The sequence below is a fragment of the Danio aesculapii genome, chromosome 5, assembly GCF_903798145.1.
Source record: "Danio aesculapii chromosome 5, fDanAes4.1, whole genome shotgun sequence".
In the NCBI taxonomy this organism is placed as follows: Eukaryota; Metazoa; Chordata; class Actinopteri; order Cypriniformes; family Danionidae; genus Danio; species Danio aesculapii.
In genome coordinates this window covers 4,139,714-4,155,179 of record NC_079439.1, presented here as the reverse complement: position 1 = coordinate 4,155,179, position 15,466 = coordinate 4,139,714, and the positions used below count along the sequence as shown (strand labels likewise).

General features: G+C 36.9%; 1 protein-coding gene across 3 annotated transcripts in view; it reads left to right on the top strand.

Moving 5' to 3' along the window:
• Nucleotides 1-15,466, top strand: part of LOC130228796 (carbohydrate-responsive element-binding protein) — a 111,503-nt gene that overhangs the window by 29,955 nt on the left and 66,082 nt on the right. For all 3 annotated transcript variants that reach the window (XM_056457240.1, XM_056457239.1, XM_056457238.1), the window contains 2 exons: nucleotides 9,924-10,098; nucleotides 13,393-13,473. In XM_056457240.1, coding sequence (XP_056313215.1) covers nucleotides 9,924-10,098; nucleotides 13,393-13,473 — 256 coding nt within the window. The remainder of the gene's footprint in view (nucleotides 1-9,923; nucleotides 10,099-13,392; nucleotides 13,474-15,466) is intronic.

The following is a 15,466-nucleotide window of genomic DNA, read 5'->3' as shown; positions in this document are numbered from 1 at the left end:
AAAACCTTTAGAAATATGTTTTTGGAAAAATAGTTGACTTGTTGAATACTTATTTTGCATAGATTAGCATTTACTTTAGTGGGTTAGCAGTGCATGTTTGCTCTGCTCAAGTTCATTTCTATTATTAGTCGCCCCTCAGATTTAGCTTTTCTCTGCTGGCTGAAAATGATAAAGAACAACGTCAAACGTGAGTAAACGTAAATGCTCGTCTTCATTTGCGTCACAGGGGTGAGAAAAAGACCCGTTTGATTGCCTTTAGTGACTGAAGTGCTAATCTTCCCTTCTGTTGGACGAGGCGTTCAGAGAAACGCACATTCAGCCTTCAACAGCGTTTAATCAAATCTGACCCACATACTGCAGGCACTGCTTTTAAATGCAATTTATTCATCTGCTGCTTGTGGGTATGAGTTTGAGTGATGATGCGAGTCCTCTCTTTAAAATTGCTGATGTGTAAATAAAAGTGCTGATGCTTTCTGGTAATACTGTACCATGGTACTGCAATGCATTTGGTTCTGAATGACTTCTGTGTATTAATGTACTGTACTGTGGTTTTTGCAACTCTGCTGTTCAAAAGTTAATCAAATGTCAGTCCGAGTAAGCGTTTGTTAACATGTTTTTAGCCATTCTGGTGTGTTACTGAGAATTGTGAAATTTCAAGGCCAAAATTATTCATACCAATGGCAAATTCTGACTTCAAGTTACTTTTACTCAACCAGCATGTTTTTATTGATGGGAAATGACACAGGCTTCTCCCAAAAAATAATAAGACTATGTACAAGAGTCATGATTGTGGAAAAAAATATATTCCTCAGCTTTTATTTACATTTGAGCAAAAAGTGGCATGTCCAGAATTATTCATACCCTTTTCAATAATCAATAGAAAAGCCTTAATTGGCTATTACAGCAATCAAACCCTTGCTATACTTGCTGATTAGCTTTTAGCATGTCTCCACTGGTAATTTTACCAATTCATCTTTAGTGATGAGCTCCAAATCCTCTACTTGCCATCACCCAGATTAGCTCCCTGATTTACACCCTGATTTAGCTCCCTCCACAGATTCTCAATTGGATTTAAGCCAGGGCTCTGGCTGGGCCACTGCAAAATGTAAATCATTTTGTCTGCTAATATTTTCTTAACCACTTTTGCTGTGTGTTTTTGGTCGTTGTCATGCTGAAATGTCCACTGGTGCCCTTCTCTGCAGACTGCATGATGATGTTGAGAATTTGGATGTATTGCTCCTTTTTCATGGTACCATTTACTGTGATTAGGTTCCCTAGTCCATTGCCTGAAAATCACACCCTATACTTTAGGTTTCCATCACCATATTTGATGGTGGGGACTGGTCTTAGGGTTGAAGGCTTCTTCTGTTTTGCTTCCAAATGAAGGCTACATCATTGTGGACAATTACATTTTTCTTGCATCTCATTATAAAACAGAAGACCAGAAGTCTTAGTTGTCCAGATGAGCATTTGCAAACGCCAAGCAGGATTTTGGCTTCCAACCATGTCCGCTGAGATTTTTCACAGTGTGGAACATCTTGTATTTTTTAATAATACTTTGCACTGTAGCTGTTGGAACTTCAAAACATTTAGATATGGTCTTATAGCCCTTTATCTGACTTGTGAGCAGTCACAATGCACAGCCACAGGTGCTCACTGAGCTCTTTTGTCTTAGCCATGACTGTCCACAAACCAACCGCAGAGAGATTCTGTTTTTTAATTGAGATCATTAAAGGGTGGCATGGTGCCTCAATGGTTGCCTCACAGCAAGAAGGTCGCTGGTTCGAGCCCCGGCTGGGCCAGTTGGCATTTCTTTGTGGAGTTGTATGTTCTCCCCGTGTTGGCGTGGGTTTCTTCTGAGTGCTCCGGTTTCTCCCACAGTCCAGATGCATGCGCTCTAGGGGAATTGAATAAACTTAATTGGCTGTAGTCTATGTGTCTGAATGTGAGAGTGTATGGGTGCTTCCCAGTACTGGGTTGCAGCTGAAGGGGCATCCGCTGTGTAAAACATATGCTTGACAAGTTGGCGGTTCATTCCGCTGTGGCAACCCCTGATAAATAAAGGGACTAAGCTGGAAAACAAGAAAAACAAAACAAATGGATCAGGGTGATCAGGATGCTTTCGAACAGCGCAGACTATCTGGAATGGTATAGCACTTTAGATAGACTGTGACGGTGACTGTGACTGTGACGGTTTGCAAAGGGTATGAATTATTTTCGACATGTCACTTTTTGTTCAAAGGTAAATAAAAGCCACATTTATTTTCCACAATGATGCCTGAATACTTTAATTAAAATACATAATGTAAAATGTCAGTGTTCCATTTTAGATAACATTAAATTCATATACTTTGCTGTTGGCTGTGTAGGTGCATTAGTGCATAGTGTACCATGTGGGATGCAGTTCAACATTATGTTAAACAACAATTAGTAACAGTATCAAATGTCCTGTTGCATTAAAGGCTGATTTAAGCCGTGTTCTAAATAAAAGCAACAGCACACAATAGAGTGAATATTCTCCATATTAAAAGGAGTTTTTGTTCTAACAAAGTCCTGGAATTGATATATTATAAACGGCTTCTATTTCCCACAGGTGAACAACAGAAAACTGACAATGCTCACCTCAGGTACACCTCATGTGCTTTATTCAGTGTTAAATACTAATAATGTGAGTTTAAATGCCATTTTACATGACATTTATTGCCGTACTACTGAAATCAGCAGCAGATAGTTCACCTCAGACACATATCAATGATTCAGCATCTACATTTAATCATGTTAAAGAGGTTTAATGTGTGTTAATTAGATTATAAACCTTACCATTTTGTGAGTGAGTGCACTATTCTGTGCTTCTGAATGGCTGTGCTTACGTTTCTGTCATGTTTCGTTTGGTGCAAACAGCCAAATTGCTCCTCACTGCAAATCTCATCATGAAGTGTGTTGTTAGGACACGGGGTTACAATGAAACCTGCTCACCTAATGTTTACACTCGTAATATTTATAATATTTGCTAATTAATAACCACCTCATGTGGAACTCTGAATCTGCGTCTCATTTCGGAGTCTGCTACTGTCCACCGGAGGTCACATTTCTGTCAGGGACGCATGCTTTAAAACCTTTCTGACTGAACGAATGAAATATGCTGTTTTCCATCAAGGCAACCCGGGGCGCTGAATAGTGATGGGAAGTTCGGATCATTTTACTGACTCGGATCTTTGAGCCTCGTTCATCGAGATGAACGAATCTTTTTTCGAGTCATTTCGTTCATTTGGTTCAATTTGCCAAAATATTATTAAAATGTTACGAATTGCTTCCAAACACATCTATAACTAGCCCAAAAGGTTGATCACATGACAAATAAGTCATAAATAGACTACTATAAGAAGGAGAAAGTAAAAATTCAATGTTTACCTGCTCTTTTGTCTATGAAGGTATTTTTGTCTCTTTGCTCAGCTCACCTCTTCATGTCTTCAAATGTCAGTGGTTCGTTCACGTTACACTGACAGTCACATATAATCTTAACCAATGTACACAGTCTGAGCGGATAGGAGCCATGACTTTCGAGTCTTCTGGTTCTTGAGTTGTTCGTTCATAACGTGATAGAATGACTCAAACCCGAGGACTCGAGGTGAACGGATCAAATCTCTTACTGGCTGTAAATGCATACGATTGGCTTCTGTCTTTCACGTGATGAACGACTCAGACCGAGGACTCGAGAGATGAATGGATCAATTTGCTTTTCGGCTCTAAACGCATATGATTGGCCCGTGATGAACGAATGACTCAAACCCGATAGAGGACTCGAGAGATGAATGGATCAATTCGCTTTCCGGCTCTAAATGCATATGATTGGCCCGTGATGAACGAATGACTCAAACCCGATAGAGGACTCGAGAGATGAATGGATCAATTCGCTTTCCGGCTCTAAACGCATATGATTGGCCCGTGATGAACGAATGACTTAAACCCGATAGTGGACTCGAGAGATGAATGGATCAATTCGCTTTCCGGCTCTAAACGCATATGATTGGCTTCTGCCTTTCCGCGATGAACGACTCAAAAGACTTGAAATGAACGATACCACCTGCACAAATGTGCGCAGTGTACACACGCACTGATGAACGAATCACTCCCTGAGAGGACTCGTAGTTCCCGAGTCATATTGAAGATTCATTCAAAATGAACGAATCTTTCAAGAACGACCCATCACTAGTGCTGAAATTTAATTGGCTAAACTGGCATTAGGTGGGTTAGACCATAACGAAGACCGTCGTTCCAGCACGTAACACACATTTTCAAAGCAGAATATCTGACTTCAGCATTGTATTTCAGATAAACAACAATGTTCACTGAGCATGTTTCTGAATATCTGCAAACATATGATGGTGTTTTTATGCTTTACAAGAGTGAAAAACTTACATAACAGCACCTTTAAGTGTAGTTTTAATCAATCTTACTCATTTCTATTTGGATTTACTAGAAAATTTGTTCGATCACAGTAGTGTGTGTGTGTTTGTGCAGTGTGTCAGTGTGCCTTCAGGAGGCAGTGATATGCTCTCATCCTCCACACGTGAGTGTGACAGCAGGAACTGGGTCACGAACAAAAGGTCCGCTCGCCTTCAATGACACGGAGAAAGCTGGGGGAAAAAAACACTGAGAAATGAAAACATAATGGGATTGGGCAGGGGTTCCTGTCTTTTACACATTTGCGTTAAACTGCTGTTGTTAAGACTCCACACGTAAGCACAGCGGCCCACCAACACACACACACACATCATTTCTGCTCACAAACACACTCCCGCACCAATACTATAATTTGCCACCTTTGTGCGTAAGAAACAAGAAAGCAGAACGTAGGTAGTTTTCAGGAAAGACGTAATCCTTGCTGATTGTGGGTATTCCTATAAATATGCGGCCCACGACGAGTGTCAGTCTTACACTGTAGAAAATCAGCAAGAGAGAGTCTCCTGGTTTTACAGATGCAGAGGGGATTTTTACAGTTAAATCGTGAGTAGATTATCTGTGTGTGTGTGTGTGTGTGTGTGTGTGTGTGTGTGTGTGTAGATACTGTGTAAAACATGTTAACGTGTGTTTGAAGGGATAGTTCACCCAAAAATGAAAAATCTGTCAGCTTTTACTCCCCTTTGAGTCTGTTGAACACAAAGGAAGATATTTTGAAGAATGTTGAAAACCTGTAACCATTGACTTCTTTTGTATTTATTTTTCCTACTATTGAAGTCGGTGGTTACCCGTTTTCGATCTTATTGAAATGATCTTCTTTTGTCAAACTTCATTCATTCGTTCATGTGCCGTTCATTTATTCATGTTTCATTTATTCATGTGTCATTCATTCGTTCATTCATTCATGTTATTCATTCATTCGTGTATTCATTCGTTCATTCATTTGTTTATTTCTTCATTCGTTCATTCATTTGTTCATTCATTCATGTGTTATTCATTCGTTCATTCATTCATGTGTCATTCATTTGTTCATTCATTCATGTGTCATTCATTTGTTCATTCATTCATGTGTCATTCATTCGTTCATTCATTCATGTTATTCATTCATTCGTGAATTCATTCGTGTCATTCGTTCATTCATTTGTTTATTCCTTCATTCGTTCATTCATTTGTTCATTCATTCATGTGTCATTCATTTGTTCATTCATTCATGTTATTCATTCATTCGTGAATTAATTTGTGTCATTCGTTCATTCATTTGTTTATTCCTTCATTCGTTCATTCATTTGTTCATTCATTCATGTGTCATTCATTTGTTCATTCATTCATGTTATTCATTCATTCATGAATTCATTCGTGTCATTCGTTCATTCATTTGTTTATTCCTTCCTTCATTCGTTCATTCATTTGTTCATTCATTCATGTGTCATTCATTCGTTCATTCATTCATGTTATTCATTCATTCGTGAATTCATTCGTGTCATTCATTCATTCATTTGTTTATTCCTTCATTCGTTCATTCATTTGTTCATTCATTTGTTCATTTGTTTATTCATTCAGGTGTCATTTATTATTTATGAAATGATCTTCTTTTGTGTTTAACAGAAGAAAGAATCTGATAAAGGTTTGAGTTAATAGTGAGTAAATCTTTATTTTTTGGGTGAAATATCCCTTTAAGTTATAAATGACATTAAAATCAGCAGCATTTGCTCTCTGAATACCTGTTTTTGGTTATATTTTTGAATAACGAATAATTGCAAGTTCTTCCAAAGGAAACTAATCTGTCATCAAAATGCAAACATCTCTGCTCTGCTTCTGAAACTTCTTGGCTTTTCCAGTTGGCGACTTCTAGGCCTGGTTGGCTTCGGATGAAGTTGGCATGAAGTTTAAATAGCAGAAAAATGTAGGGCAGGGCTTGATTTGAGGGACAGGTTCTTGGAGGGCAGTATAATGTATCACCATTGATGTATAATTAGCAGTGTGTGTGTGTGTGTGTGTGTGTGTGTGTGTGTGTGTGTGTGTGTATATATATATGTATATATATATATATATATGTATATGTATATATATATATATATATATATATATATATATATATATATATATATATATATATATATATATATATATATATATATATAATATATATATATATATAATATATATATATATATAATATATATTATATATATATATATATATATATATATATATATATATATATATATATATATATATTATATATATATATATATATATATATATATATATATTATATATATATATATATATATTTCAAGGTGACAAATTTGATGTTTTGCTGAGTACAACTGTTTTTAACTGACTTTAAATGTGTATTTATTGCACTCATTTGCCCTGTTTGTAAATCTGGCCCCATGTTTATTTTACTACTGTCACTCTGTTAACAACTGTACTGTGAACTGTACTGTAATTTCTTTCTTTCACTATTAATAGTCAGCTGTTTAAATAAATTGATTGTAATCAAGACCAGCCATACTTTCTTCGTTCATTCATTCATTCATTTGTTAGTTTTTTCATTTATTCATGTCATTCATTCATTTATTCATTCATATGTCACTCATTCATTTGTTTATTCATTCATTTGGCATTCATTTATTCATTCATGTCATTCATTCTTTCATTTGTTCATGTCATTCATTTATTCATTCATGTGTCATTCATTCGTTCGTTCATTCGTTCATTTGTTTTTTTCATTCGTGTCGTTCGTTCGTTCATTCATTCATTCATTCATTCATTTGTTCATGTTCATTCATTTGTTCAGGTGTCGTCCATTCATTCATGTGCCATCCATCCATACATTCATTCATTCATTTATTCATTCATGTGTCATCTATACATTTGTTCATGTGTCATTCATTCGTTCGTTCATTCATTCAGGTGTCATTTATTTATTCGTTGTTTATTCATTCATTCATTCATTCATTCATTCATTCATCCATCCATCCGTCCATTCATTCATGTGTCATTCTTTCATGTGTCATTCATTAATTTGTTCATTCATTTGTTAGTTTGTTCATTTATGTAATACATTCATTCATGCATCCATTCATTCATTTGTTCATTTATTTGTTTTTTTTATTCATTCATTCATGTGTCATTCATTCTTTTGTACATTAATTCATACGTCATTCATTTGTTCATTTATTTGTTTTTTTTATTCATTCATTCTTGTGTCATTCATTCTTTTGTACATTAATTCATATGTCATTCATTTGTTCATTTGTTTGTCCATTCATTCATTCTAGTCATTCATTCATTAGTCAGTTTATTCGTTTCATTCGTTCATTCCTTCATTCAATCATTTGTTTAATTGTTTATTCATTCATGTGTCATTCATTTGTTTATGTCATTCATTCGTTCGTTCATTCATTTGTTCATGTTCATTCATTTGTTCATTTATTCAGGTGTCATTCATTTGTTCATTCATTCATGCATCATCCATCCATTCATTCATTCATTTGTTCATTCTTTCATGTGTCATTCATTCATTTGTTAGTTTGTTCATTTATGTCATTCATTCATGCATTCATTCATTTGTTCATTCCTTCAATTGTTCATTCCTTTGTTCATTCATTCATGTGTCATTCATTAATTAATTCATGTGTCCTTCACTCATTCATTCTTTCCTTTATTCATGTCGTTCGTTCGTTCGTTTGTTCGTTCATTCATCCGTTCATTCATTCATCCGTTCATTCATTATTTTGTGTCATTCGTTCGTTCATTTAAATATATTTATTTTACATTTAAAAAAAAAATTTATTTACTTTTTTTTTTTGCATTGAGCTGCTATTGCTCATCCTTTTCAGTTTGACAGTAAGATGAACCTTTTTCTCTGTCTTGTTTTCCATTTCGTTTCCTTGCTCAGCATGCAAATGTTAACCTGTAATCTATTTCCTTGCATTATTTTCTTCAGCCTGGCTTTTCTTCAGAAAATGATTCATTTTGTATTTGAAAATTTGCTCTGTGCTTGAATAAGCATGTGCAGCTTCTGGCCATTTCAAAAACCATCTGAGCTGCAGTTAAAAGTCTTTATAAGGAAACATGCTCACGTTTAGTTTGTCAATATGTTCAGACTTGAACTCATGTGTAGATGTGGGAACACTCAGTGATGGTTTTAGATGTTTGCTAAATTATGCATCATTATTACTGTTGTTTTTAGTGTTGGTCATTTAAATGTCTAGCATTAAATATGAAGCTTGCTTGTATTCTTTTATGTTTACTGTTTCACCTCCCACTATCACGACTCATTACATCATGACCACGAAGTATGGAAATGTGTCATGTGGTTGTACTCTCACTTTGGGCCCTGGAAATTTACATTTGTTTAGTGTTATCAATACTAGTTGTATTGGGTGGCATGGTGGCTTAATGTTTAGCACTGTGGCCTCACAGCAAGAAGGTCGCTAGTTCGAGTCCCGGCTGAGTCAGTTGAATTGGTGAATTTGTATTAACGGTTGGCGGTTCATTCCGCTGTGGTGACCCCTGACAAACAAGGAAATAAGCCGAAGGAAAATGAATGAGTAGTAGTAGTGGGCCTCACAGCAAGAAAGTCGCTGGTTCGACCCCGGCTGGTTCAGTTGGCATTTCTGTGTGGAGTTTGGATGTTCTGCCCGTGTTGGCATGGGTTTCCTCTGGGTGCTCCAGTTTCCCCCACAGTCCAAACACATCCGCTATAGAGGCATTGAATAAGCTAAATTGGCCGTAGTGTATGTGTGTGAAAGAGTGTGTATTTCCCAGTGTTGGGTTGCAGCTGGAGTGCGGGCAGGGCGGAGTGAAGAAGCCAGCACAAGTTGCGAGTGAACAGACCCCGGAGGGAATTTATTTACAAAGTGAAGACTCACTTTCACCGTGCGAAAAGTGCAGGTAGGTGAGCAGGTGTCTTCGTGTCGTGCAGTATTCCCTTCGTGCGGGGTGCTCCAGTGCAGTGCCGACCGCCTTACAGCTTCCTCGGGCTAGTCTGTCGTTTCTGTAGGGTGAGAGAGAGAGAAAGCATATGTTCCTGACCAGTTGTGGTTATTGCTGTTTTATAGGGCGGTAGAGAGATTGCGGCTGTTAGCGGTCAGCGTGATTACTATAGGGGTTGTGCTTGAATGCTTCCCAGGACGACACTGATGATTCATTGAGGGATCCGCCACACTATGCATGTTTATATTTTATTTTTATAGATTTATAAGTCTCCTGTAGTGTTTTTGCGCCATCCACTTTAGACTTTGCACTTAGACCATTAAAATAGAGGCCATAGTCTCACTGTCACATAGTCTCACTAGTTAGTTTTTGCTAATGTATGTTATATTTAACACCTTGATCCTGGAGGAACCTTGTTTGGTTTCACTGTGTATGGTTGAAATGACATTAAAATCCTACTTGACGTGTCGTCTTGACTGCTTTCCATCTGATGTGTTTTTTTCTGCTCTCCACAGAGTCCCATCAGTCGGACGGGTTTGGAGAAATGGAGCAGTCAGATCTATTCAGAGCCTGAAGCGGCATCAGAAGAAGTCCACATGTTTGACTTGGACTGCTTCCTGTCCGACATCTCAGACACGCTGTTTACCATGACCCAGAAACCCAGTGCCTGGAGTGCAGACCGCCAGAACAGTGAGTCCTTTGACGGAGAGCTCATACACAAATCAGTCAGATCTCAATCAGTTCAGAAGGGTTAATAGAATGACTGAGTTTACTTCGGGATAGGGGTGCACTCCAGTAGTACTGGGAAACACCCATACACTCTCACATTCACACATCGGGTCAGAGATAAAAGGGTCAGAGATGTCAAATTATCACTCCAAAACAGGAAGTGAAATATTGGGTTGTGTTTTAGATAGTAATTTGACAGGTGAAAAGATGGCTGTTGTAGTCCATTCAAGTTTTTAGCAAGACAGCCAGAGCTCCTAGATCAGGGGTCACCAATCTCGGTCCAGGAGGGCCGGTGTCCCTGCAGGGTTTAGCTCCAACTTGCCTCAACACCCCTGCCTTGGTGTTTCTAGCATACCTAGTAAGACCTTGATTAGCTTGTTCAGGTGTGTTTGATTAGGTTTGGAGCTAAAATCTGCAGGACACCGGCCCTCCAGGAACAAGCTTGGTGACCCCTGTCCTAGATACTCAAACTTTACAAATTTTAGGAAGCGCATTTGTGCAGCCATATTTGACTAGGCTGCAGCTTTAGCGGTAGTTCTAAAAAATAAATTGCAGACGGCCCAAAATAAGTTGTGTAGAATTGTTATAGAGTACCTCCACTGACACATTTAAATAATGAACATTATAGTCAAAGTAATGTTTTAAAAGTTGATAAAAGGGTAACATTTTTAAAATTAGTGATGGTTTTTCAGATTTTAAAGAAAATAGTGCCAAAATATTATTCTGTTTTAGTTAGTGAGGTACATTGTCATTCTACAAGAGCACGTAGCAGGGATATTTACCCATATCGATTTAAGAGTGAATCATGTAGAAATTCTTTTTTGTGTACTACTGTAGCTCTGCTGCTTGGAATGTTTTGCCTACGATTTTTAAAGAGATTCAAATTGACATTTACATTTAGTCATTTAGCAGACGCTTTTATCCAAAGCGACTTACAAAAGAGGACAAGGAAGCAGTTTACACAACTATAAGAGCAGCAGTGAACAAGTGCTATAGACAAGTTTCAGGTGTGTAAAGTCTAAGAAGCAAAGCATTAGTAATTTATTTTTATTTTATTTAATTTTTTTGAGAGAGAGAGAGAGAGAGAGAGGGCACAGTTAGTGGTATAGCCAGAGAGGCAGTTAAGATTAGGAAGGAAAGTGGAGACTAAATAGTTGCGTTTTTAGTCGTTTCTTGAAGACAGCAAGTGACTCTGCTGTTCTGATGTAGTTAGGGAGTTCATTCCACCAACTGGGCAGATTGAATGCGAGAGTTCGGGAAAGTGATTTCTTCCCTCTTCGGGATGGAACAACGAGGCGACGTTCATTCACAGAACGCAAGTTTCTGGAGGGCACATAAATCTGCAGAAGTGAGAGCAGATAAGAAGGAGCAAAGCCAGAGGTCGCTTTGTAAGCAAATATCAAAGCTTTGAATTTGATGCGAGCAGCAACTGGCAGCCAGTGCAAACGGGTGAGTAGCGGAGTGACATGTGCTCTTTTGGGTTCATCAAAGACCACTCGTGCTGCTGCGTTCTGAAGCAGCTGAAGAGGTTTGATAGAATTAGCTGGAAGCCCGGCTAGTAGAGAGTTGCAATAGTCCAGTTTGGAGAGAACAAGAGCTTGAACAATGAGTTGAGCTGTATGTTCAGATAGGAAGGGTCGGACCTTTCTGATGTTATAGAGTGCGAATCTGCAAGATCGAGCAGTTCTAGAAATGTGCTCAGAGAAGTTTAGTTGGTCATCAATCGTTACTCCAAGGCTTTTTACCATTTTGGATGCAGTGATGGTTGCTCCATCCATCTGGATTGAAAAGTTATGGCGAAGAGTCGGGTTGGCAGAAACTTCAAGCATTTCCGTTTTCGCGAGGTTAAGCTGGAGATGATGATCTTTCATCCAGAGTGAAATGTCCGACAGGCAGGCTGAGATGCGAGCTGGAACCGAGGGATCATCAGGGTGAAAGAGAGGTTTAACTGGGTATCATCAGCATAGCAGTGGTAGGAAAATCCATGTTTCTGGATGACTGGTCCTAAAGATGTCGTGTAGATAGAGAAGAGAAGTGGCCCAAGAACAGAGCCCTGAGGTACCCCAGTGTTTAGATGCTGTAGGTTGGACACCTCTCCCCTCCAAGACACCCTGAATGACCTGTCCGAGAGGTAGGAACTGAACCATTGAATAACAGTGCCTGCGACGCCCAGTGACTCAAGCGTAGATAGCAGGATCTGGTGGTTTACAGTGTCAAAAGCAGCTGATAAATCCAGCAAGATGAGGACAGATGATTTAGAGTCTGCTTTAGCCAGTCTGAGATCCTCCACGACCGAGAGCAGGGCAGTCTCAGTTGAGTGGCCTTTCTTAAAGCCAGATTGCTTGTTGTCCATGAGGTTGTTTTGAGTAAGAAAGTCTAGGACTTGATTGAACACTACTTTCTCCAAAATCTTGGCCATGAATGGAAGCAGGGATACCGGTCGGTAGTTTTCAAGTTTTCAAATTGACAATGTTTTTAAAAGGGGAATTAAAACGTGTTTGTTTTACAGTTGAAGTTGAGGATTTTGTTGTGCTGAGCTGATGATGTTTGCACTGCATTTATGATTTGCTCGTTCATTTTTTAAGAAAACCGAGGACCACAATAGAAATAAGCCTGTGGCTTTTTTGTGTGCTTTATCCTCGACCGTTTTTAAAATAATGTATGAATTGGTCTAACTGGACTTGTTTGTATATTTTTGTTAGAATTGTCAAATAAAATCAATCAATCAATACACTCATACACTACGTTTAATTTAGTTCCCCTATAGCACATGTGTTTGGACTGTGGGGGAAACCGGAGCACCCGGAGGAAACCCACTCCAACACGGGGGAGAACGTGCAAACTCCACACAGAAATGCCAACTGACTCAGCCGGGGCTCGAGCCAGCGACCTTCTTGCTGTGAGGCGACAGTGCTAACCACTGAGTCACTGTGTCGCTGTTTTGTTTAAATGGACCAAAATATATTGGCCATTTCACTGAGAAATGGCCAACAATCTTTATTTTTAAAAGGCTAAGCACTAATTAAGCACTGTTCATCTCTCAGTGGTGTGCATAACATCTCTCCTCACATCACTTTTTTTCTTATTTTTTGTCAATTCAGGCTTTCATAAATGAGGTGGAGATTTCAGTCACATGAGTTTATATTAATATTTCATCCAGGAAGCACACCACACCCTAAAACAAGGAACTTTAAAAGAATAAATGCACAGTCTCTTCAAAACACACAGACATCTTTATGATATGTTTCTGTCCAGCATACACCAGTAATGCAGATATGATCCAGCCTGGTTTGACTCCACTGCAGCCCAGCCTTGATGACCTGATGGACATACCAGGTGAGTTTAACAAACTCTATTATATCACTTCATAATATAACTGGTTCTGGTGCCTGAGATGCACTTGTTTATAAAGAAGATTAATATGAAAATGGGGTCACACTCTAAGAAATTTACCAACAAGCAATTTAATTCAATTATCATTTAAAGGGCACCTATGGTGAAAAATCTACTTTTCAAGCTGTTTGGACAGACATGTGTGTAGATGTAGTGTATAGACAGTCATATTCGGGATGAAATAAACACACCCAGTCCTTTTTTTTTCAAATTTAACAACATAAAAACGGTGGACCAATTGGAGCGGTTTTCAGATCGACTGCAAACAGTGCAAACAGTGCGAAGCTAAACTTTAGGACTAGCCTTAAAGGCCCAGTACAAAAAAACAGCAACCAGGTTTTACCGGCTATAATACAGACTCTTCAGACTGCTATAACAAATACTCTGATGGGTGTTTTGAGCTGAAACTTTACAGACACATTCTGGGGACACAAAAGACTTATCTTAAATCTGGAAAAAGGGGTAACCTATGTGTCCTTTAAATTACATGTAGTCAATAATATGATTAAATAAGTAATGCTGAAATAATAATCAAATAATAATATTACAGATAATAATAATATTACTAATAATAATGAGATTAATATTCATGAACTCTACATTTTATCTGAAATTTATTAATATTATATTTTTAGTATTAATTATATTATTAATTTTATTTCCTTAAAATTAGCTAAATGGATTAAAGAGATTAAATAATTAACTAAACATGTCAAAACAGTTTTGGTAACTTAAAGTAAACATTAGCTACAAAAATATATAAAAAAAAATTAAACTCATTTTATGTTAATTAGATGAAAATAGAGCATATAACCGTTTGATTAAAGCCCCGATCAGATCACACGATTTTTATTGTCGGTTACGAAAGTCACCATGTCAGATTATGGTATGTACTACACGCAATTTTATATATATATATATATATATATATATATATATGTATATATATGTATATGTATATGTGTGTATATATATATATATATATATATATATATATATATATATATATATATATATATATATATATATATATATATATATATATAATTTTATATATAATTTTATATATATTTATTTATATATAATTTTATATATAATTATTAATATATAATATGGATGTTTCCCAGTACTGGGTTGCGGCTAGAAGGACATATGCTGGAATAGTTGGCGGTTCAATCCACTGTGGCGACACCTGATGAATCAAAGTACTAAGCCGAAGGAGAATGAATGAATGAATTATATAATTTAAATATGTATGTAATTATATAATTTAAATATGTATTAATTATTTTATATTATCTAATTCTAAATAAAAAGTAATAATAATTAAAAACTATTTTGAAATAATGATTAATTGCAGTGTTGTTTAATTATTAATCATAAAATTCAATTTATATTTGAACATAAATATCTAATTTACGAACTTTCATTCGGAAATAAAAAATGTAGTTAACATGAATAATAACGACTTCAGTATTGACGTTTTTTAAACGGTTATAATAATTTTGTTTTGTGTTTATTCAGTTGTTTTTGTCTATATAGTTTATATTGATTTTTATTTTTAGTTACTTTAATAATCAAGTTAAACTAAGCCCCGGTCAGACCACACGAATTTGTCACGATGTAGGGTGTTGTGGGGATTCGTAAACGACAAATGGCCGTCATGACACAAGATTCAATCATTTCTTCTCCTGTAATGTGGCATAGTTTACGACAACCGACACAATGTCTGCGACGCCTCAGGACACCATCGCAGAAAGTCTAGCATGTTTAATTGTTTCTCATAAAAAAAACGTGTTTTTCTCAGTGCTAACCACAGAGCCACAGTGACGCCCAATTTAAACAATTACTTAAAAATAATTAATTATCACATTTACTTCACTTTAAAATACTTGTTTTTAAGTGATTTTGATTCGTCTTGAATAAACATGTTAAA